This window comes from Akebia trifoliata, chromosome 12, assembly GCF_017979445.1.
Source record: "Akebia trifoliata isolate Shusen 1 chromosome 12, ASM1797944v1, whole genome shotgun sequence".
NCBI classification, from domain to species: domain Eukaryota; kingdom Viridiplantae; phylum Streptophyta; class Magnoliopsida; order Ranunculales; family Lardizabalaceae; genus Akebia; species Akebia trifoliata.
Genome location: NC_141386.1, coordinates 14,537,005 through 14,562,609, shown reverse-complemented (window position 1 = coordinate 14,562,609; position 25,605 = coordinate 14,537,005). Strand labels below are relative to the sequence as shown.

Here is a 25,605-nt window from a genome sequence, read left to right as displayed (position 1 = left end):
CAATCCAAACACAGCCTTAATGAATTATAATGATAAAAAAGTAGAAAAGGAATATCTAAACATTATGCTGAAGATGATAAACATACAAAAACCTAAAATTTTTGCTCAAGATTTAAATGCTCTACAATAAAATAAAACCTTGATTTTTACACCAAACACAAATGCATTACAAGGATGAACAATTGAAAAATAACCTACCTTTGAGTTCCTTTGATGAGGAAGTTGAAGTGGAGGATGTTTCAGCCAAAAATTAGGATGGCTTGTGTGTGAGATGACGAGTCTAACTGATGAAAACTTCTTTCGTTAGTGCATATACCAAGTTGGTATGCTAACACATTCGTTTTAAATTCTACGGGTGCAAATGCTAAGTGGGTGTAGATGTCTCTTTCCCAAATTTTATTGACTTTTTGCCCATTTTATTCCAAAGCTTTCGCTCGCCGAATTGTTTCCAAACCTCGACTCTTTATTATGGATACAAGCCGAGGGAGGAAAGTCGAGCCCAAGTTCAACAATAGACTCGGGTTGGGCCCACTCAAGTTGAGCCTTTATTACCACCCTCTTTCGTAAGTACTCCCTTCCCATTTCCCAATCCCACGCTCCCGCCCTCAGTAGTTAGACCCTGCATTAGTGGTAGTCAGCCCTAAAAAGAATCCAAGCATCTACTAACGTACGCACACCACACCAAAGTGTGACATGGGAAGCTCTGTCAATGGCGTTGGTGGCGGCCGCGAGTCTAGTAGTAATAATGGTGGTGTCGACAAAGGCGTCGATTTCGCAAACTATTTCTGCACATACTCCTTTCTCTATCACCAGAAAGAGATGCTCTGTGATCGAGTCCGTATGGACGCTTATTTCAACTCCATCTTCCAGAACAAAGAACACTTTCATGGAAAGGTGAACCTCAAATCTCTCTCTCTCTAAAAAAAAAAAAATCCTTCTTGTAGGCCTGGTAGTAGGATCACATTAATTCTGGATTTTTTTTTTTCAAGAAATCGACGAATTCATGGTTTATTTTCGGGTTTTTTAGGAGTAAATCCAACATTTTTATCGTAATTTTTATTTATAAACGTAAGTGTGTGTGTGGTAGAATAAACGAATTAGGTTGAAACTGATTTTGGGGAATCCACAAAAAAAAAAGACTGTTTTGGATGTAGGAACAGGGAGTGGCATTCTCGCAATATGGTCTGCGCAAGCGGGGGCGAAGAAGGTTTATGCTGTCGAAGCTACTAAAATGTCTGAACATGCTCGCGAACTCGTCAAAGCAAACAACCTTGAAAACGTGGTTGAAGTAATTGAGGGTTCTGTGGAGGATATTACCCTTCCAGAGAAAGGTTAGTAGTAGTACATTGCTGGTTTCAAGGCCTTAAACATTGTTTTACGAAATTTATTTTCTGGGTTTGTTTTGGTTTTGTGGTATGGCATCTATAACGAGAGATTAATATATGGGCAGTTGATGTAATTATCTCGGAGTGGATGGGGTATTTTCTTCTTCGCGAATCTATGTTTGATTCGGTGATCTGTGCCCGTGATCGCTGGTTAAAGCCAACTGGAGCAATGTAAGTTTTTTGTGTTGTTTATTCTTGATAGCTTTGTGAACTTTGTTTTTATTTACAGTTGGAAAAGAAAGTATTTGATGCAGGATGGTGATGCCTAACTTAAAATGATGTGTATGAGACCAAGATTAAATCAAATAAACAATTCAAACATAAATCTCAGTTCATGCAATCATATATGATAAAGAAAGTCTAACAGGTAATTGAAATCCAAATCCTAAAAGCAATCAGAATCCCACAAATAAAATCCCTTGAGTGTTAGAAGATTGAACTTCTGCTAGCTTAGGGCTTCAATCCAATATTGAATGAGATTTCCTATTTCAGTTCCAAAGACCAAATCAACAATAAAAGTCAGCAACTCATTAGGGTCAAACATAAAAAGAAATAGAACCAGATTGAGCTATGGTTTTCGGGCTTCTTTATGGTGTAGGTTAGGGAGTTGGAAAATAAGATAGGTTAGGAAAATTGAGAAATAATTTCAGCAGGGTGTCTAGGGTTGATAATCGGAATAGGATATGCATTATGGGAGGTTTAAAATGGTTTGCAAACAGGACTGGCAGGGTTGTAGCAGGCTGAAATAAGGGTTGAATGATTTGGTTATGGGTTGGAAAATGTGGCTGCAGGCCTGCAGTGCTATTTAGCATATCTGAAATTTTCTGCTTTAGTATGATTTCTTAAAAAGGTAGTTTGGGTTCGGTTTTGGAGGATTAATGGGGCTGTAGCAATGGTGCAACTCTGTTAAAAGCTGATGTAATAGTTTTTACAGCAGCTTCTGTGTAGGGATGGGTTTTAGAAAAGAGTTCTAGGGTTCAAACTCAGATCGTTTGGGCGGGGTGATGGGGGCAGCAAGGTGTAATTTTAAGATAGACATAAAAATAAAGAAAATAGAAGAAGCAGATGGGGAAGAGAGAGAGATAGAGAAGAGATAGGAGGTCTCTTACCTTGGAATCACACCGAAGGTCGTTGATTGAGTTCTTGGCTTCACACCAAGACAATCATGGCTTCACACCATGGAGAGTTCTCTTAAGAGAAACTTGTAAATTTTTATTCAAAAGCTCATGATCATTAAAAATTTGGAATAAGGTCTTTACAACTATTTATATAAAACTCAAATCCCTAATCCAATTTCAGTCATTCAATTAATATGACAAAAGAAAAAAAATACCATCTAAGTTCCTTGAATTTTCATACAGTCTGTGAAAACTCATTAGAAAGACATGATAAAGTTATTGAATTGCCCCCAAATATATTTATCTATGACTAAAGACTAAGAAACCATAAAAATAAGCCTAAGTAGTAAGTACCAACCCTCATCATTAAAATAGAATCTCCTAAACATAAAACAAAATAAAAATAAAATTTAACTAATATCCAATGGAAAAGGTCCATGATTTGAGATGTCCCCATCAATATGTGGATGGTCAAACAGGATTTGGTCATAAAATGGCGACGTGGCATGGCCCTCATGCTATGGAGAAATAGGATACGACCAAACAAGGCCCTGGTAAAGGTAGGAGTGGCATGGCCCTTGGAGGGTAAATAGATATTACTTGGAGGAGTTAAGGATATTATTGGAAATCCTGGTAAGAAAAAGAGAAGGACAGGTGGCACAAGGTAATTCCCTCCTTTTGTCTGGAAAGAAGTATAAATAGTGGGAGCAATAATGAAGAAGGGGTCTTTTCTCCACATTTTCACACTGCCCAAGAGAATCATAGTCTGGGTCTTTAGGCCATCCCTAAAGTAAAAAGGGGAACGATTTTCCACGAACCTGACATTGCATTAGCGTCTGGTATTTCAGGATCTGGAAAACTACCATTGATCAGCTGCTGACATGGCTTAGGCATTCGTAGGGGACTATTGTGCATGCAAATCTATAATACCTATATGTCCTAATCCACCGTGTACATTTTACATTTACTGTCATCGACACAATTTTAGTATCATGTTCTGAAGTTTATTTTGTTTAGGTGCCCTGTTCTATATTGTTTGTCAAGTAAGTTAGTCTTGAGTGAGAAAATGTATTTATGTATTGCAAGTGTTCTTACGCAAGTTTTTTTTGTAATTTATGTTTGTGACTAAACTATCAAAGTGAAACATTACATGACTTGTGAGTTTCTCAACTAAAGATATAAGACTCCAAAAGGCATGCATCCTTTTTGTAGAACATGTGTACTGTTCCTTCCTTTATTTTATCTTTAATTGGTTGCCCAAAATTTGTATGTGTCTATGTGTGTGTGTGTGTGTGTGTGTGTGTTGAGGGGAGGAATTTTGACACTTTTAAAAGCTTTTCATCATTTCTCTTGGCCAAAAATGGAAATCCCTGCTGCCACTTTTGTTTCATATGTTAACATGCCTGATTTACTCTCTGATCCCGTCCGATTTGTCGTTTTCCAACTGCTTATGTATTTCTGTATTGAATTTTGCTGTGTTTTTTTATTGAATGTTTGTCACTATGGTATTCAAAAATCATTTCAGGGGCTTCCATTGCCCTTATTGTGATTCTCCTTTTACATGTAGGAGTTGGTGTTTTTTGTAGTTATAAAATCAAGACTCAAATTTCCTTCCAATGTATAGATGCAGGGCCATAAAATGCTTGGATATAATTCTATGGGTGAAGCGAGCATGACATAATTATACACCTTAGAAAGTACCTACTCGATGACATAATCATACACCTTAGAAGGTGCCAAATCATACGGCCAAAAGTGAATTCATTATTGGATTTTTTTATAACTATTTAAGTTTCAATAAATCCCCTATTCAAATGTTTTTGTTTATATTTCTCATAGAGATGCAGAAGTTATTCTTTTCTCTAGTGAATTGACTAATCTCTATTTTTCCAATACTCCTAAGGGAGGAGGATTAGAGAGTGTGGGCGGAGAATCGGGATGGAAAGTTCTCTGTTAAATCCTTCTATGAATCTATTATACTAGTTTCATCATCTTCTTTTTTAGCTCCTGCATTTTAGGTTCCTAAGGTTCCCTCAATGGTAACAGTGGGGGTAAAATCCGGTATGCTGCCAATTCCTCATGATTTCCCCCCAACAAACACTTTCCATTCATACATACACAAGAATACCCAAATGCATACAAAATATATGAAAGAAGAAAAAAAAGAGAAACATCACGCAAATGATTTGTTGACGGGGTTCTTCGCAAATCCGAACTCGTCCCTAGGCCCCGAAGAGCCATTCCACTATCACCTTATTGTTACATTATTATTCTTATTCTTTTTTTTTTAATAAACGATTGTTGCATTATTATCTTGTTACAAAGTAGCCCCAGGGCTATTCTTTATCTTCTCCTTCAATCTCTCTTTTTCTCCCTTTTTTCATAGTAAGTCTCCCAAATAGAAAAATATAAACCCCAAAAAGGAAAGCAGTTAATCCCCTCCCCAAATCCAAGAATCCTCCATATCAAATTGATGATTATCTAGATATAGGAACTCCCCAATCAATTAAGAGACTTTCTATTTTAGGCTAAGATTCCATTCTTATCTAGATAACATTGAATTTAAAATATACCAATTGATGCCTCAGGATGCATGTCAAACATTTGCTTCGAGATACACGTTGAATCTTCCCTTATTATCAATCATCAAGATGCGCATTGTTTGTGTCATGTGTTTGACAAGCCCACACAATAACTTTTTTCATTTGTTTGGCAACTTTGAATAAATTTCTAACCATTGTACATATCATGGCTTGGGGCATCACAATAGTTAAATTTTGACCAATTTGGTGAATTCACAAATCATGTGTACTCTTTTGTTGTTCCTTTGCGTGCGAAACCAAACCTCATTTCTTATAATTTTTTTTGTGTGTTTCATAGTGTTTTTCATTGTTTGTTTTGTCCCTCTTTCGATATTAGAAATTCAAGATCTATATATATATATATATATATATATATGGGAGTTATATATATATATATATATATATATGGGAGCGGTTCAGCTGCCCCATAATGGTGCCCCATATGGTGCCACACATTTTTCAAAACATGGGTTACAAACTTTGGAATGAGCTGATTTTTTGTGAGGATGATCTCTATGATGAGGAGATCATCCTCACCAAAAATCAGCCTATTCCAAAACTTCTAACCCCATCAAAAGTGATTTACAAAAATTGGATGATCCACGATTCTTCAACTTGTAAACTTGGGTTAGAAGTTTCAAAATGAGCTGATTTTTGGTGAGGATGATCTCTTCACCGTAGAGATCATCCTCACAAAAAATCAGCCTATTCCAAAACTTGTAACCCCATCAAAAGTAATTTAAAAAAAATGCATGGCACCATGTGTGGCACCATAAGGGGCTGCTGAACCGCTCCCTATATATATATAGGGGGCGGTTCAAGGGACATATGTAAAAACAATGGTTTTTCAAAATATGGGTTAGAGATTTTGGATTGAGCTGATTTTTTGCTAGGATGGTCACTATGATGAGAAGATCATCCTCACAAAAAATTAGCTCAATCTGAAACTTCTAAATCCATCAAAAGTGATTTACAAATTATTGGCAAAAATTGGCAAAAAATTGACGGTCCACATTCTAAATCACTTTTAATGGGATTAGAAGTTTCATATTGGACTGATTTTTTTTTTCGGATGATCTTCCCATCATAGAGATCATCATCACAAAAAATCAGCTCAATCCGAAACTTCTAACCCATATTTTGAAAATTTATTAATGTTACATTGTTTTTACATATGTTTTTTCATGTCCCTTGATCCGTTCCCATATATATATAAAGAGAGAGAGAGAGAGAGAGAGAGAGAGAGAGAGAGAGAGAGAGAGAAGAGAGAGGATTTTTTGATCTATTACTCCTTTTATATTGTTTTTGGGGATCTGGATCGAAATAACTCTAGAGTATTCAAAGAGGTTCTGATTAGTATTATGGGTTTCATGTTCTTTTGTTGAAAGATGTTTTGGATTTTAGTTCAACCTTTGAAGATCCTCCATTTCGACTATAGTTTATAGTAGGGGTTTTCGTCATTTTTTCTTGTATGTAGGTAGACCTCTAACCCTAATGTTTTTTTTTCAAAATATAAAATATTTGCCTATCAGGAAAAAACTAGTTCGTAAATAGTTGGATATGGCACTTTTGGTTTTTGGCTTCATCAATAAAAATTCACTAGATTGAAAAATGGAAACAACAAACAATTGTATTCAATGTTGGGTAGTAACTGTCATAAATAATGGAAGCATGAATTCAAGTCTTGGAATTGGAGCTTGTTTCGTTTGACACATTACAAAATTGACTAAGATGATTTAGATTTGAGTCAATGCAAGATTGAAAGGAGACCAATGACAAATGGGAGGAAGAAGAGAGAGAGAGAGAGAGTGGAGGGCCTCCATGCAAACTAGAAAGTGAGGCTCCCATGTGAGGGATAGAATGAGACAAGATCAACCCCCTTTTTTGGCTTTATTTTATAAACCAACACACTTTAAACTTGTGGATGCATTTTTTTTTTTTGGCATCCACCTCAAGATCCCATACACAAATCATAGAAATAACTCAAAAAAAGAAGGAATACGTTATATTTTTACGTGGTTTGACAAAGGTGCCTACATCCACAGGTTCTAGGCGCCATTCCACTATAATTCATATTTGAAAATTACATGATTGTATAATAGCTCTTTGGCTTTCCATTCTCCATCTCTTATTCTCCCAAATTATTCTTTTCCCCACCTCTCCTTACAATGGCTTTTAACCCTTTAAATATATAAAAACCCTAAACCTAGAAAAGAAGGCCTAATCCTAATTAGATTACAACTGTCAATTCCATCATAATCCAAATATAGTAATTATCCAAAAGGGAAAAATCCTCCCATATTGAGATTCTTTCCTAGTTAGATAGGATTCAATATTGATAATGCCACATGGCATGATAATATGCCTCAGGCTATGCATTGATTGGTGTGATATGAATAGTTTAGATAGAATGAGGTTTGGCCAGAAATTGATTAGTTGGGTGATGAAGTGTGTCTCAACCCCTTCTTTCTCGATTTTGGTGAGCGGTTCCCTGATTGGTTTCTTCCTGAGCACAAGAGATTTGAGACAAGTGAATCCCCCTTCTCCTTTTCTGTTTATCATCGTGGTAGAGGCTTTGGGAAGAATAGTTACAAAGGCGGTGGAGAATAGAGATATTTTTGGCTTCCAGGTGGCGGAAGGGAGTCCAGTGATGTAGTGTTGAGTGGTATTTTGGTTTGATTCATTTTCTGGAATTCCTTTGAATTGTAGAAAAAGCAAGGTGTTTGCTATGGGATAGATGGAAAACATCAAGTTCCTTGGGGCTTCTTTGGGCTGTGAGGTGGGTCCTTTCCCTACTTCTTATCTTCGGTTGCCCTTGGGTACCCCTTATTTTTGTCAATCAACGTGGGACCTGGTCTTGGAAAGATTGGGGAGAAGGTTGTCTTCTTGGAAGGCTTGTTATCTATCCAAAGGGGGAAGTTGACCTTGATCAAGTGTATATTTTCTATTGGCAAGTTGTTTAGGGATTTCTTGTGGCATGATAAGAGAGGAAGAGGAAGTTTCATTTGGTAAGTTGGAAATGAATTTGTTGCCCAAATAACAATAAGGGGTAGGAATAAAAAATTTCATATACATGAACAAGGCGCTTCTTGGGAAGTGGCTATGGAGATTCAGGTGTGAGAGGCAAAGTTTGTGGACAAAAGTGATTGAGGCTAAGCATGGAGAAAAAGCTCTTGGTTGGGAGAGTGGTACGGTCCGAGGGCCGTATGGTTGTGGAGTTTGGAAAGGAATTCAACAATGTTGTTAAATAGCATATGTGACCATGTGCTACCAACACGTGCTGTTCGCATATGCAATTTCATCGCATATGTGGTGGTATATGCTACAAAAAAAACTTTCTGATCGTTGGATAGTTTGACATCACATATGCTACAAAAATAAAATAAAGTTTAAGACCGTTGGATAGTATGCCATCGCATATTTGTCAAATAACATATTTTTGGATATGCAATGGTAGCATATGCGATTTTTGTTTTTGAAATAGCATATGCGACCGCATTTGACAACATTGGAATTCAACATTTTCTTCTTCTTTTCCAAGGTAATATTTCTTTTAGAGTTGGGAGTGGCTATTTGGCCCCTTTTTGGGAAGATGTGTGGTGTGGTCTTATAAGCCTTAAGGATTGGTTCCTTATTTTGTACTCTATTTCTACGAAGAAAGGGGGAATTGTGGCTGATTTTGTTGTTTATTCTTTAAGGGGGGCAAGTTGGGACTTGGGTCTTAGGCAAACACTTAATAATTGGGAAATGGAGGAGATCTTGGCCATTTTGGGAGCTCTTCAACTAGTTTGCATTATCGATAGGGAGGATGCTTGTCTTTGGAAGCTCAAAAAGAGGGTTTTTTTTCTCGACTCGTTCATTCTATCTTGCTTTGTCAACTCCTTTCAACAATTTCCCCTTCAAAGGAGTTTGGGGGGTTCAAGTTCCTTCTAAGGCGACTTTCTTTATTTGGATGGGAGTGCAGGGAAAGTTACTCACTTTGGATAACGTGATGAAGATGGGCATAACTTTTATTAACTTTTGATGTTTTTGTATGACAAAGAATTTGTGTGCGACATTCTTCTTCACTATGCACTGCTTCGAAGATTTGGTGTCACTTCTTAAGTTTGTTTGGGGTCTTGGGTTAACACTTTGGAATATCTTTGAGGGTTGTTCCCAATGGGGTGTGGGCTTTAAAACTTTCAAGAAAAAGTTGTGGACTCTCCTCCCTTTTGCCATTTGTCGGGGGCTGTGGCGTCAAAGTAATGCTAGGGTTTTTTAGGGCAAGGAACCATAAATTTATGAGATCATCATATTGATCTTTTGGGTCTTTTGTTCCATGTGAGTTCCGTATTTTCAGAAGTTAAAGGGATCTTTTTTGAAGACCTTTTGGTGAGATGGAATTGGGTTTGTAGTCGTTTGAGTAGTTCTTGTCAGGTTTCTTGTATTCGCTTATTTTTGTTGTTTTCTCTTTGGGGTTTTAGGTCTCCTCGACCGCCCCCATTAATAAAGTTTCTTTTATTCATAAAAAAATATTAGAGGAAAAACAAAACCTTATTTTGGGGTATTTTGGAAATAAATCTTGCATTAATTGGGGAAGAATTATTATGCCAGCCGTACGTCATTGGAAAGCTCTATGAGTCAAGATTCTAACACATTTTACATTGCTTAATTTGGAGTTTTCTAGAGAGAGATGACCAATTTACCACAAGAGGTTAAGTTGGATTGTTATACCTGAAAATTGATTAGTTGTACTATTTTCTTGCTTCTTTCAATTCCTAGGTGTCTTTTGAGTTATCCAATGAGTCTTATGAGTTGTGCTTTGCTTCTTAGTCAAATTAACTATGAGTTTTCATCAATTTATCATCTTGAAAAAGGTCATTATAAAAGCACCCCATGAATCAATAAGGGCAACCCACACCATAGCCATTTTTTTTGTTTTATATGGATTAAAAGGTTCTGAATGAGCTGTTTTTTGGTGAGGATAATCTCTATGATCTAGAGATGATCCCCACCAAAAATCAGCCCATTTCGAAACTTCCAACCCCATCAAAATTGGTTTACAAAAAAATTGACGATTTACGGTCCTTGAACTTGTTTTGATGGGGTTAGAACTTTCGGAATTGGCTGATTTTTGGTGAGGATGATCTCCTCATCATAGAGATCGTCCTCACCAAAAATCAGCTCATTCTGAAACTTTGAAGCCATAAAAGACAAAACAATTCGGCTATGGTGTGGGTTTCCCTTATTAATTTGTGGGGGTGCTTTTATAATTACCCTCTTGAAAATATAAGTTTGATGTCTTAGGAATTAGCTATGCTTGGTGGGTTGTGTCAAGTTTAATAGCATAAAAGTCTCCAGTCTTCCAAGGGTCAAACAAAGTGTGTTTTTGAGAATACTTTTAGTTCAAAGAGATTTTTCTCTATCTAAACTCTGTATCTCTTTGGCTGGTTCCATAAAGTGGCGAGTTCCTAAGTCCTGTATCCCTTGTTGGACTCCTTCATATGGTGATAATCTGAATCCCTTTGGTGTTTCCTCTTGGGTGGTTAGCTTTTCTACTTTCTTTGTGTATGTGTGGGTGTTCTATCTTATTTCCCCAGTATCAATTTTGGTATTAGAGCTTTAGTTCTCATGGTTGGTCGTTGTCGTCGTTGCATGCAAAACAATCAAGAACGTCTTGCTCGTGAGAGTGATCTTCGTGACATTGAGATGCATAATGAGAATGTAGAACATAATGGTTCACATCATAATTCATATGATGAAGTTTCCAGAAGTGAAAGAGAGTATTAATCCTTTCCATCAAGATCGAGGACATCAATCAAGTGACGATGCCTCCAATTTTTGTGCTTGAAGGAATCTTGATTTCCAACGAGATTTTGACATTACAATTGACATCCCTGAGTTTGAAGGTAAAATGCAATCAGATTAATTTCTTGACTGGTTGCACATAGTTGAACAGGTGTTCGATTACAAGGAGGTGTCATATCATCGTAGGGTGAAGCTTGTTGTTGTAAAATTGAGAAAGTATGCTTCTTTATGGTGGGAAAATCTTAAGAAGCAATGGGATCGAGAAGGAAGGGGAAGGATTGTGACTTGGAAAGAAATGAAAAGAGAACTTAAGAGAAAATATTTGTCGGAGAATTATTGGCAAGATGTTTTTCTTAAGTTTCACAACTTCAAACAAAAGGAGTTGTCAATGGAAGAATATACAATGGAGTTTGATCCGGAAGAGTAGACTATAGCTTGACATCTTGGGGGTTTAAGGCAGGAGATTGGTAATGTGGTGCAATTGCAGCCTTATTGGACTTACAATGATGTTTGTAAGCTTACCCTTAAGGTGGAAAAGCAACAAAAAGAGGCACAAGCACGTGGTTTTCGATTTTTAACTTGAGATGGCTTCTTTAGTTGTGGAAGTGCCTCTACTTCTAAGTCCAATCCAACTATAAAGTCCACTTCTAAGGAATCTTCAAGGGGGGATGGTGGGTCTGGTAATAAGCAGTAGCCAAATTCTTCTAATGCTAATTCTCGTCGATGTTTCAAGTGCCAAGGCTATGGGCGTATTGTTGTTAGACAAAAATAGAAAGAAAAGAGATTCATTTACATTAGAAATCCCTATATAAGAATACCCAAAAGAAATGAAAAGACAGAAATACCCTTAAACTCTAATATACTTTTTTTAACATCCCTTCTCAAACTCACAATGTCTAGAAGCATAGAGAGTTTGTCAAGAAGAAAACAAAAATGTTGAATGGTGTGAGATTTCGTAAAGAAATCGACCAACTGCAAGGATGAAGAAATGAAAGGCAAGGTGATGGTGCGATGTTGAAGATGATGACGGGTGAGATGGCAGTCAATTTCTATATGTTTGGCGCGCTCATGAAACACAGAGTTGTGGGCAATTTGGATTGCACTCCTGTTATGACAATACATAGGAGTGGGGTCGGAGAGAGTTATACCCATATCGAAAAGCAACTAATGTAGCCAAACCATTTCAGCAGTGGTGGAGGCCATAACACGATACTTAGCCTCTTTGGAGGAATGAGAAACGACAGACTGCTTCTTACTCTTCCAAGAAATGAGAGAGTCATCTAGAAAAATACAGAAGCCAGTGGTGGACCTGTGATCAGAGCGATCAGCAACCCAGTTAGCATTAGAGTAAGCTCGAAGCTCTAGAGCAGATGTGGAGGAAAATAATAAAATCTTAATGTAGAGACCCCCGAAGATAGTGAAGAATGTGAACAACTGATGCCTAATGAATAGAGGTAAGAGATGAAATAAATTGACTAACAATATGGACAACCTATGCAATATTTGGTCGAGTGATGGTAAGATAGACCAAGTGATAACTATGGTGCGGTGGAGACTTGGATCAAGTAGAGGAGGACCATCAGAAGGAGTATGTTGTGTATTTAGCTCAATAATCAGTCATGTGAGCGAGCTCAATGATGTCAACAATGTGAGTGAGCTCAATGATGTCAACAATGTACTTGGATTGAGAGAGGAGATAGCCTTTAGGAGAGGTGGCTATCTCGATGCCAAGAAAGTAGCGAATGGGCCCCAAATCCTTCATTTCAAACTGATGACTCATCTAAGTTTCAACTGAGCAATCCCATTAGTACATTACCAGTTAGGATAATATCGACGTAGAGAAGGATGTGGTTAGCAGAGGAACGAACAAATAGAGCAAAATCATGATCACTAGAGTGGAAGCCAAGAGGTCCCACAATGGTAGAAAATTTCTCAAACCAAGCTCGAGAAGCTGGTTTGAGACCATATAATGCCTTCCTGAGCTTACATACCGCACCAGGATTATGGAACACACCAGGAGGGGGGGTCATGTAAACTTCCTCAGTGAGATCCCCATTCAAAAATGTATTCTTGACATCAAGCTGTGAGAGATCTCACCAATGGACAAATGCAACTACAATGAGAGTACGAACAATGGTCATTTTTGCTATTGGAGCAAATGTCTTTTCATAATCAAACCCATACTATTGTTGAGTGAAGCCCTTTGCAACTAGACAAGCATTGTACCTTTCGACAGAATCATTAGATTTAGTCTTGATTTTGTAAATCCAACAAGAACCAACAGTACGCTTGCCGACTGGAAGCGACACTAAATCCCAAGTACTTGTCTGATGCAAAGCAGAGAGTTCCTCGTCTATAGGTTATTGCTAAAGGGGATAAAAAACCTCCTTATAGGAGGTTGGCTCAAAAAGATTGTGAACATATACTAAAAAAGAATAGAATGCATCAGAGTAACAAGAATTAGAGAATCCCAATTTCTGGGGAGGCTTACAAACACGCTAAGGATATCTTGGAGGGGGCAGGAGCTTCAGTCTCAGGAGTTGCATGGTAGCCCGAGGAGGGAAGAAGACCATCAAGATTTGCACAAGGAACAAGTGTAGAAATAGGTGGTGTTGGAGTGGAATATTCAGTGGGTAACATATCATCATCGTTAGGAAAATGATCAAGGTAAAGAAGATAAGATTTAGTGAGACTATGGGAACTGTTAGGAATAGAGAAGCGAAGATGTTCCAAAAACACAACATGACGAGATACATGTAGCTTATGGGTAATAGGATCATAACAATGATATCCCTTCTAACCCTCACCATAGCCAAGAAAGACACAAATAGTAGATCGAGCTGAGAGTTTAGTAAGTTCAGCATGAGGTCTGAGAACAAAACAAGTGCAACAAAAACTTTCAAACACGAGTAATCGGGAACTATACCATACGAGCTCTCAAAAGGAGAAATGCCAGATGTGAGCGCAATAGGAATCCTATTGGTCAAGTGCACAACGGTAAGAATTGCTTCACCCCAAAACATACTTGGAACACTGGTAGAGAGAAGGAAAACGAGTAGTCTCAATAATGTGTCTGTCTTTGCATTCAACAACACCTATCTGCTAGAGAGTATCATTGCAAGAAGATTGGTGGATTGTTCCATCAGAGTCAAGAAGATTAGAAAAGTCACCAGAATTGTATTCCCCTCCCAAGTCACATCTAAAGCATTTAATAGTAGTTGTGTGTTATGTTTTAACAAAAACACGCAAATTATTAAAAATATGAATAAAATTATAATAATTCTTCATAAGATACATTCAACAATAACGAGTATAATCATCAATGAAAGAAATATAATATTTGGACCCCCCTTTAATAGCAATAGGGGCGGGTCCCCAAACATCAAAGTGAACTAAATCAAATGGAGTAGGAGAAATTGAAGTACTTTTGTTAAAAGGTAAAATAGGAAAACTTAGCAAGTTTGCAACCACTACAGTCTGAAATATCGTGAATTTGTAAAATTCCCAATACATCAGTAAAAGCTAAATATTTTAACCTAGAACTAGAAATATAACCAAGATGAGAATGCCATAAGTAAAAATTCCCAATACATTAGTAGAAGCTAAATATTTCAACCTAGAACTAGAAATATAACCAAGATGAGAATGCCATAGGTAAAAATTAGAAGAAGAACTAAGACGGAAAGACTACAGATCAACACTAAAAGCATCAACGACTGGAACATAAAGTTCCTCGAACAAGTATAAGTCTCCCTCTTTACGTCTTGTCCCAATCAGCCTCTGTGAGTGAAGTGCACATAACAAGAAGTAAGATGTGAAATGAATCGAAAATCTAGAATCACATAATTGACCAACAAAAATAACACTCAAAGTAAGTTGACGAGTGTAATAAACATCTGAAAGAGTCAAATGTGAGTAAACAATGGAACCAACACCTTCTAATGACATAGAAATGCCGTCAACAGTCATAATTGGAACATAAGATGAGGATGAAAATAATGAAGTAAACAAGGAGGAATCATATGTCATGTGGTGAGAAGAGTTAAAGACCCAGGTAAATCGAGGTATACCTGAGGAGGTTGAGGTTGACAGACCTACAGGCGAAGAAGAGGTGAAAGCCAGAGGTTGTATAGATACAAACCTCTAGAACTGTTTTGCAAGTCCAGGCAACCTTCGATTTATGTTGACTTTGATTGCAAAAGCTACACTCATCTATGCCAACAACCTTCAATCTATGTTGACTTTGATTCTGCGATTGAATGTGCTTTGCTTCTTAGTCAAATTAGTTATGAGTTTTTATTAATTTATCATGTTGGAAATATAAGTTTGGTGTCTTAGGAATTACCTGTGCTTAAAGGGTTGTCCCAAGTTTAGTAGCATAAAAGTCCCTAGTCTTCCAAGGGTCAAACAAAATGTGTTTTTAAGAATACAATTTCAGCTCAAAGAGAATTTTCTCTCAGTAAACTCTGTATCTCTTTGGTTGGTTCCATAGAGTGGTGAGTTCCTAAGCTTCGTATCCCTTGTTGGACCTTTTGGATTGTGGTGATAATTTGAATCCCTTTCCTGTTTTCCCTTGGGTAGTGAGCTTTTCTACTTTCTTTGTGTGCGTGTGAGTGTTTCATCTTATTTCCCCAGTATCACATCCAATGACCCATAATGATTTAGATAGGCTTGCTGACACTCATCTTAATGCCTATGATCGAGTTAAGATGCGTTGAATAAATCAGCAACTGTTCTCCCAAGGATGAGCAAGGGGCTTTTATCAAGGGTAGACAAATTTTAGATGGCGTTTTGATGGCTAATGAGTGTCTTGATTCTAGGATAAAAAACAAGAAAGAGGGGTTGATAGGAAAAATCGATTTACAAAAGGCTTATGACCATGTGAGCTGGGAGTTCTTAGAGTATATGATGGGGAGGATGGGTTTTGGTTCGAGGTGGATAAATTGGATAATGAAATGTGTCACTACGGTATCTTACTCGATTCTTGTTAACGGGAGTCCGGCCGGTTTTTTTAGGTGGTCGAGAGGATTGAGGCAAGGGGATCCTTTATCTCTCTTTTTGTTTTTTATTGTAGCTGAAGCTCTAGGGAGATTTTTTAGAAAAGCGGTCGATATAGGTAAGCTTTCGGGGTTTAGGGTGAATGACGGACCTTTGATCTCTCACCACAATTTGCGGATGACACCCTAGTTTTTTTGGAGCATTCGAGGGATCAATTGAGGGTGTTTCGGGTGTTATTGTGTTATTTCGTGGCTATGTCAGGATTACATACTAACTTGCAGAAAAGTAAATTTTTTGGGGTAGGAGAGGATAATGATATTCAATTGATGGCCACCACTTTGGGTTGTGGGTATGATACCTTGCCCACCTCCTATTTGGGCTTTACTGCTGGGAGCACCCTACAATAGTACCAAAATTTGGGATGGCATGATTGAGAGATTGGAAAAAAGGTTGAGTAAGTGGAAGGCTAATTATCCATTGAATGCTTGGAACTTATTTGGTCGCAGACATAATTGGTGGGATGAGAATATTCGTTCATTTTCTTATTGTATAGGGGCGCGTCGAGTCATGTCCCTGATCTACCAGTCCTTTAGTGATGGTAATTTGCCTAAGGTTTGCACATACAATTCTTCGTGCCGCAGTAGTGTCATTTGGGTTGCTTTCCTTTATTTATGCCATTTAGAAACTGAAAGGAGCTTGGGATTGTCAAGGAACTGGGATCAGGGCGATCCATTAAATTTGAGCTAAATTAAGTTATTTTCATTGAAAGCTAAGCCCAAGCCTGATCCGTTTATATAACAGGCCTATATATTAGTCCAAACCTGGGTCCATGCAGGTTGGACATTAGAGCCCATCAGCCAGACTGGCCTATTAACACCCTGGAGGAGCTCTTGATGGAGGTTGTACGGTTAAGAGAGTGAGAATGTCTCTTGGGACCTTGGCTTGGAGAGGAACATCAATGATTGATAGGTCAATACGTTGGCCACCCTTCTTAGTTAGCTAGGTGGGCTTTCTCTACCTCAAAGAAAGATGGTGGAGTCTGGAAATGAAGTCCCAATGGTTTACTGTTTGATTTTTTTGTCATGTCGTTTCTTCCTTGAGATTACATTTGTTCATTCAAGCTTGTGTGAGGATCCCTTTCCTTCTAATGTGTTTTTTTTTATAGTTTGAATGGTGATATATTATAAGATTCTTATGATGGATCATTTGATCGGTACTTGGTAGGGGGTTTTCATGTCCAATATGTGCTTTCTGTGCAGATCAAATTGTGAATTGGTGGACCACTTGTTGCACCATTGTTGGGTTTTCAAGAAACTTTAGGGTGTTTTCTTTCGGTTATTCGGGATGGCATGTATGGTTCCTAAAAGCATGTATGAAATGATAGAAGGTTCATCGAGAGATGCTTTTTCTTTTTGACGGTGAATTCTCTGGAGGCTCAATTCCTTCCGCTTTTTGTTTGGCAGTATGGAAGGGAAAAATAGTTGTCTTTGAGGGTAAAGTGTCCAATATTGTACTCAGTTAGAGTTAGGTCCTTTAATTTGTCCTCCATGTATTTAGTGACACTTTCCACACCAACTTTGTCTTTGTTTTTGTTTTTTAATTATTATTTTATTTATATTTATATATATTGTGCAATATTCTTGCTCTCTACCTTGATATATGTCACATTAACTGATCAACGAAGTATTGATGAAATGGTAAAGAGTTCGATATTGTAGTCAGTCAGACTTAGTTCTGTTAATTTGTCTATGTATTATTTTATTATTTTTAATTTTTTTTGTATTGTGCAGTTTTCTTGCTCTCTACCTTCTTGATATATTTCACCATTACTGATCAATGAAGTATTGATGAAATTTAATTTTTTTTTAAAAAATGCTTTTGCTGCAGTGAGCATTTTTCTTACTTGTCTAAATTTGCTGCCCTTTCAAATTCTCTGATCCAGGTACACAGTTATAAAATACGGAATATGCAGTCTAATTAGTGCAAGTAGCATATCTTTTTTTTAATATAGAAGTAGTATATCATGGGATGCAGCCTGGGTTCTTTATATCTTTTAAGTATTTCTATACCTAACCTAATCAATTGTATGACATTTTCAAAGAATGTTGATTTTGCCAGGTACCCTAGTCATGCCCGCATGTGGGTGGCACCTATCAGGTCTGGATTGGGAGATCAAAAGATGAGTGACTATGAATCATCTATGGATGACTGGCATAAATTTCTGGATGAGACTAAAGCTTATTATGGTGTTGATATGGATGTTCTGACAAAACCTTTCTGTGAAGAGCAGAAGAAATACTATTTGGAGGTGAGTGTTAGATTTTGGTAGTGCTTTGAGCTCATTGGTGTATATCATCGTGGATTTAAGATTGACTGAAATATGTTTGTTCCCTCATTTCAACATGGTTGAATCAGGATTGTTCTCTGTTTGAATTTTTACCTACTTCTCTGTTATTGTATACATGAATACTACCATAACTAATATATATATATATATATATAGGGGACGGTTCGGCAGCCCTAAAGTTTGCCAAGTTTGGTGCCAAACATTTTTTGTAAATCACTTTTGATGGGGTTAGAAGTTTTGGAATAGGCTGATTTTTTGTGAGGATGATCTCTACGGTGAAGAGATCATCCTCACAAAAAATCAACTCATTTTGAAACTTCTAACCTTAGTTTACAAGTTGAAGAATCGTGGACCATCCAATTTTTATAAATCACTTTTGATGGGGTTAGAAGTTTTGGAATAGGCTGATTTTTGGTGAGGATGATCTCCTCATCATAGAAATCATCCTCACAAAAATCAGCTCATTCCAAGTTTCTAACCCATATTTTGAAAAATGTTGGCACCAAACTTGGCAAACTTTAGGGCTGCCGAACCGCTCCCATATATATATATATATATATATATATATATATATATATATGTTCGGCAACCAACGTTAGGGAGTCAACACGTTTGTCCTATGTGGCTTAAAAGTTTCAGATTGTGCCGATTTTTTGTGAGGATGATCTCTATGGTGAGGAGATCATTCTCACCAAAAATCAGCCAAATCTGAAATTTCTAAGTCCATCAAAAGTGGTTTACAAATTTTCGGTAAAAATTTGACGGTTCACAATTCTAAACCACTTTTGATGGACGTAGAAGTTTTAGATTCGGCTGATTTTTGGTGAGGAGGATCTCCTCAACAAAAATCAGCCCAATCTGAAACTTTTAAGCCACATAGGACAAACGTGTTGGCTCCATGTTGGCTGTTGAACCTGACCCATATCTATCAGCCCAATCTGAAACTTTTAAGCCACATAGGACAAACGTGTTGGCTCCCTAACGTTGGCCACTGAACCTGACCCATATCTATATATATATATATATATATATATGGGTCCCATTCGGCAGCCAATGCTAGGCAGCCAACACGGAGCCAATGCCTTTGTCCTATATGGGTTAGAAGTTTTGGAATGGGCTGATTTTTTGTGAGTGAGGAATAAATTGTTCTAAATCCAGACCTTCACAAAAACTTCTCGTTGACAGGAATAAATTGTTCTAAATTTACTGCTTAAACTTCAATTATATCATTGTTTCCTGAGGGATGATATTGAAGACATAATCCAAGTTTATACTCTTCAGTTACTTGTGGTCTGTCATACCATTTTTGGGTTTGTTCGATCTAGTTGCCCAATCAGACAGAATATGGGCAGCTAGATTAACTTCCCTTCTTTTTGGCATAATGCACTGTGATTTCAAAAAGATCGCTGCAACTGTTTCATATCCTATGAAATTGGAGGAATTTTCCAAGATGCTATGTCCTCTTCATAGGAAAAGTATGTTACTGATTGATTTTTGTGCCTCGCCTCCAAGAGATTGACACATTGCTTTGCTGATTTGACTCCTTCATAAGCACCATGGTCTCAACTTCTTTGCTTGTTATCCTCCGTCTGAGCACCATGTTATTGGTAATAAAACCCAAGCCAACACAATCAGACTTTGTTTTAGCTTCCACATCAACGTTTAGTTGGGTCAGCTTTCATGGAATGGGGCCCATCTAGGTTTTGGTTATAGGGTGCTGATTAATAAAGAATGGACTTGCTTTTTCAGATTGCAAAAACAATTCAGTTTTAAGCTTTTGAGATCTTTTCAATATCTGTTGGGTTTGGATCTTTATTTCAAATATACACCTGTTTTTTCATTTTTCAAATAAACATCTTTTGGGATACAATGATGAAATCTGAGTCGCTTCGTTCGACTTGAATGCTCTGTTGAGGATTGTTGAACTTGGGTGGGTAATTCCAATGGGCTCTTTTCTGTTAGATCTTTCTTTGCCCTCCTTGAGACGGGTGTGGAGTTTCCTTTCCCCATTGCCTTGATTTGGTTGTCGGGTTTTCCTTCGAAAGGTGCCTTTTTTCTTTGACTTGCGGCTTTGGATAAGCTTCTTACAATTGACCCATCTTAGAACGGCCGGTTTGGTTATTGCAGAGTTCTGTTCCCTTTATAAGTCTAATGGTATTCTTTTTTGTCCTTGTTCAATCTTTCTTGGTGTACCCCTTTTTTGGTCAGGTCCTTTCTAGCCTGTTGGAGATCCATTGATTTTGTTGGAAGGGAGAGGATTCTTGGGAAATTTATTCCTCCAGCCATCTGTTGGGGTTTGTGGAAAGAAAGAAATGGGTGAATTTTTGATGGGATGGAGAATTCTTTACTGGAGATCTTTTTTAGCATTGTGGGGCTGCTGTTTTACTGGTGTAAGCAATTCCATGAGTTCAGGGGATACTGGTTTGAGGATTTGTTGTTTAGATGGGAGCTTGGTTGTAGAGGGTGACCACGCCTCAGTTGGTGGAGGCGTTTTGTTTGTTTTTGTCGTAGTTTTGTTGCTTTTTTTTTTTTTGCTTTGTTTGCTTATGTTGTTGTGTTTTCCCTTGAGGACTTCTTGTCCTCTTTCAATAAAATTTTGGTTATAAAAAAAAAAAACTGAGTTGCATGGCTGGGCGCTTGAGTTTATTATGAGCTGAAATCTGAGATTTTACTAACATTTGCCAAATTGTCTGCTCCCACTAATTATTTGGAGAATCTACTTGATATATGTTTTGGCGTCTAAGCCAAAACAAGTACTCGCAAGTGTATCTGGTCTTGTTCCTAGTTGTACATAAAGACAAAAGAAATTATTATACCAATCATTGTCCTCTAGTTGCTGCTATGTGGCGCCCCGTCAAATGCTAACAGAAATCCCCATGTCAGATCTCGAGGTACTAGGTGGCACCTCGAAATTTCGGCATGGTCTCTTCTGTTTATATTAGCATTCCAAGGCGTTCAACCTGCACCTGATAAACGACATACAATCCTGCATATAACAAACAAAATATAATACTAGCGGAAGCCTATATACGTCTAATAATGTACGATAGATCAGAGTGTGGAAGAAGAAAAATTATATACAGGATTATACAGAGACTCCTCACTGTAACAAAATTCCTAACGCTCAAAACAAAAATCTATATTACTCTTGGACGAATCGACACCACTAGGAATAATAACCCCAATACTCACCAAGTGACAGACTCTGGCTGTCTACCTGATTCACCAGATGATTCTCACTCGTTTTCTACACTTGTTTCTTCAAGCTTCGAATCTGAAACTAAAAAAATGGAGAAGGAAAGGGTGAGTAACAATGGTTATCCAGTAAGGAAGAACACAATTTCTGCCAATGACCTTTTCTAACATGAACGAATAAGCATACTAAATCATTTTAAAATATGTAAAATTTTACAAAAGAATTACGATGAACTGGTACATATAGCTAGGGATGAGCAACTAAACATTTTAGAACTCACATTACATCGATCATCATTACTCACTATAACATTATCTTTCTATACAAATCTAATTGATCAAATGGAAACATTAAACATCCATTTTATTTTATATATCAAAATAAGACAACAGATACATAATACACAATGGTGGAGTACTGGAATTAGAGTGTTGGGATTTACGACTAGATCGTTCCCAGTCGGGACATGATGTTACCATTCTTCTCTGGCTTTTAGTTCCTGATTTTGTAACTGGTCGCTGCATTTATCACGTTTGGTTGACCATTTATCTGGCTCAGGCTGGCCGTTTGACGTGACCGTAATCAATGGGTCTCTTTTCGATGTGTCAGAACGTTCGACTACTATATATTGTTAGTGATCACTGACTAATCATCTTCGTCTATGCCTATCAAGTGTACATGTGATTCCCAAATATACAAACCATTCGTATACGTCACCTTTACATTACAAGTTCACTGGTAAAAATAGAGAGGAATATCCCGGATTCCAGTTGTGACTCCACTCTCATACGCGTCCCATACCACGTATGAGCTTGGTGGCCCCTACCGTACATCCCAGGATAGTACACCACTCCGGATTATATGACGCACTATCCCTTCAGGCATTCACACTCTTTAACAGCTCACAAAATAGCTACATATATATATTACTTTCATTTGAAAACAAAAGAGAAATTAACAATACAAGGTTGAGAATAGATATCCAGTTTCCTACCATGCAAGTGTGGCCACCCGGCCTAAAATAAATAACATAACGGAAAAGTAAACAGCGCCTCGCGCTAACAGAAAGTAAATAAACATGCAACCAGTAATATTATCCCTGGATACCCGTTCACCAACTTACACACAACACAACAATGTAAAATGCAAACATCACCCCTCGTGTGTGATTCTGATATTTTACAGTTTTCATACCCTTTTTCCCCTTTTTCCGATTTTTTTTACAGTTTTCAATCTCTTCAATAAAATATCCATTTTCTGATATTCATCAACTCAATATGAGTTCATTGAATATTAAATCACATTTTCCAACTATAGAATTTATTTTTATCAATAATATTGAAAAAGAATACAAATTTTATATCAAAACGGGGTCAGAGCAGTGCACAAGACCCAATTGATGGAAATAACCTGTTAAAATACCCTACCCACGTATAATTTGTTAAAAAATACAATTAAACATATCAAACATGCAATTTCAGGCGTGAATTTTTAAATAACAAAAGAATATTATATTTTGGAAATACATTAAAATTTTTCCGATAAAATCCTAAATGCAATTTTCACAATCTACGATTACTAATAGAAATTGAGAGTTCCTTACAATCTCTATGCGAAGGAATTGAAACACGTGCGCGGAAATCGAGACGAACGGCGCAGAAATCGAGGTAACTCTTACTTCGATATGGCTGATTTTCGAAACCGGCCTGGTGATTTTGAAGATTTCGATGTCGTCGTCCTTTCTCCCTTCTGCGGCGGAGGACGGTTTGACCCCGAAACGGATGAAATCCGAGGTCGAAGTTTCGAAATCTCCGTATATAAATACAGTTGATTTTTGACGATATCGGGTGAAAAAGAAAGTGAAACGAAAAAAGGTTGGGTGGGTTTTGTAGATGTCGAGGCTGCGGACGTTTCTTCCTTCTGCGTCGGTCATCGACGGCTAGCTGTTTGCGAGAGATTTGAGGTGGAAGTTTTAAAAAAAAATATTTTTTTTTATATAACGCGTTGGCTGTTGGATGGTTGGAGAAGACGAAGTGTAAAAAAATTATTAAAATTTTATTTATATAAAATTTGGGACGAAATCGGTATTTCGCCTATTGTTTTGATCGACAATAACTTGACCGTCCAGACTCCAAAAATGTCGAATGAATACTCTATTTCGCCTAATTTTTCGTTCCGGATCTAATGGTGTGGTCAATTTCTACAAATTTTATCTCTAACAAAAATTTACTTTTTTGGCATGAGGTGACCCTTAAAATTGGTGTCGTTTTCGTTTTTGATGATAATTAGACTTTCTGGTCTCCAAAAATGACAAATAAATAGTCCACGTTTAATAATTTTTCGTTACGAATCCAATGGTGTAATCGAATCTTAATAATTCTTGCTCTAGCTAAAAGTCACTATTTTAGCCTGGTCCGACTCGGTAATCGAGGATTTTGTAATTTTTATATTCGGACTCGCATTTGAGCGTGCTTACAGGCTAAAGTATGTTTTTCGATCATTTTGAATCCAATGGTGAGATCAGATTCCATTAAAAATGATCAGAAACATCCTAAAGTTTTACCCCTAAGTCTTACTTTCAAGATTTTCTTAAAATTCCACTATTTTTTTTCTCGAGATACGAATTGAAAATTCAGGGTTTTACATTCTCCCTCCTTGATAAAAATTTCGTCCTCGAAATTGAAATCATACTTTATCGAGCTTGTCGCGATTCCACTAACACGACATGTATAATAAACAACACCTATTTTCGATTACCATCTATTTTTAGTCCCAAGTCAATCTCATTTATAACTCGTAGACTTATGTCTCCCATATTCCGTCAACCCGACACATTCATTAATTAATCACTCTAATTCAAACTCATACTCTAACCAAACCATTATTTGTACAACCCTAAGATAACAATCAATTCACCTTATATCACTTCCTTACTAATATCTATCAACAACAATTCCTTCAAATCTTCTTTATTCTTTATATTTACTTCTCTCACCAATTACACCATCTATTATGTTTTACCCCTACTTGCATGAATTTTACTCCTTAATGCATAGTCTTACCGTATAACTAATGGCCTTTTATGACTCGCCTAGGAAAAACCAATATTTAACCGGACCACGCGTATGTTTTTTTTTTTCTTCTCATCTAAAAATTGCTCATATAAACAAGTGGACCTTACCTTATAAGAAGGGTATGTCTTGATTGCAGACCTTCTCTCTTTAGGATGGATGTGGGCACAAGCAGGTGGTAGCCGTTGCTTCTACGAAGTTATAATTTTTACTTATAGCGCTTTCGTTTCGAGGAGTGAAAAGGAGCCACGATCGAAGTTTTGAATTGAGCGCTTGTCTGTAGAAGGCATTGATCACGTAACGAGAACGATAATAATGAATTCCTTTACTGGAAGGTGATCGTGAAAGGAGAAGGCAAAAGAAGAGTTAGAGCCGACACCGATGATAGAAAGATGAAAGGAAAAGGATGATCTATCTTTTTAAAGGAGGAGAATCGATTCAAGAAGTCGTAAAGTAAGAGCTGCTTCATCTAATAGTTCAGTCGTTAGGCCTCCCAAAGTTAAACCATCTTCAATCGAAAAGAAAGATATGCGACTCCCTATGTTGATATTCGAGAAAGTAGATCTCGACATGAAGGATATACAAGAAACACCTGCTTATCTACTAGTGTCAATACGACTTTCCTTTACGTTGCCTACTTATACTATGCACTAACTAAGCTAATAAGCCTGAGTTATGAGTTCTCGTCTCTTAGGAAGCAGTATTTCTTATTTTATTCTAGTAACTGTATGAGCTGTTTAGATGTTCTTTGTCTTATCTGCACTTTAACCTATTAACTATTAGCTGTAGTTAGCCTTTTTGAGCTGTTGGAGTAAATAATGTGTCCCACCTGCCCACACGCGTACATGTTAATGATCTTGTCTTCGTAGATTTCTCTAGAGTAGGCAGTTGGTAAATTGGAGCGTACATGTTCTGAACCTGCCTGGTTGGTTCCTTTGGCCCTGTTGGCATCATTGGAGCTCCAATTACTCTATAACTCGGCGATTGGGGAACTGTACAACTTGATAGTGGAGGAGTTCTATATTGTGGATACATTGATTTGGAGGAGATTGGCCTCGAATACATCGACCTCTTGCCCGAATCTTATCTGGGAGGAAAAGAAGTTTAAAGTCGACTAATTT

The 25,605-nt window shown here is 37.3% G+C and overlaps 1 protein-coding gene across 2 annotated transcripts in view; it reads left to right on the top strand.

Moving 5' to 3' along the window:
• Positions 1 to 483: 483 nt before the first annotated feature.
• The window catches only part of PRMT10 (protein arginine methyltransferase 10), a 41,783-nt gene continuing 16,661 nt past the window's right edge, over positions 484 to 25,605 (top strand). The window contains exons 1-5 of one of the 2 annotated variants that reach the window (XM_086419353.1): positions 484 to 894; positions 1,139 to 1,331; positions 1,451 to 1,556; positions 17,758 to 17,812; positions 17,972 to 18,178. In XM_086419353.1, coding sequence (XP_086275479.1) covers positions 694 to 894; positions 1,139 to 1,331; positions 1,451 to 1,556; positions 17,758 to 17,812; positions 17,972 to 18,178 — 762 coding nt within the window. In that variant the 5' untranslated portion in view covers positions 484 to 693. The remainder of the gene's footprint in view (positions 895 to 1,138; positions 1,332 to 1,450; positions 1,557 to 17,757; positions 17,813 to 17,971; positions 18,179 to 25,605) is intronic. The other variant, XM_086419354.1, reaches the window with a different exon arrangement.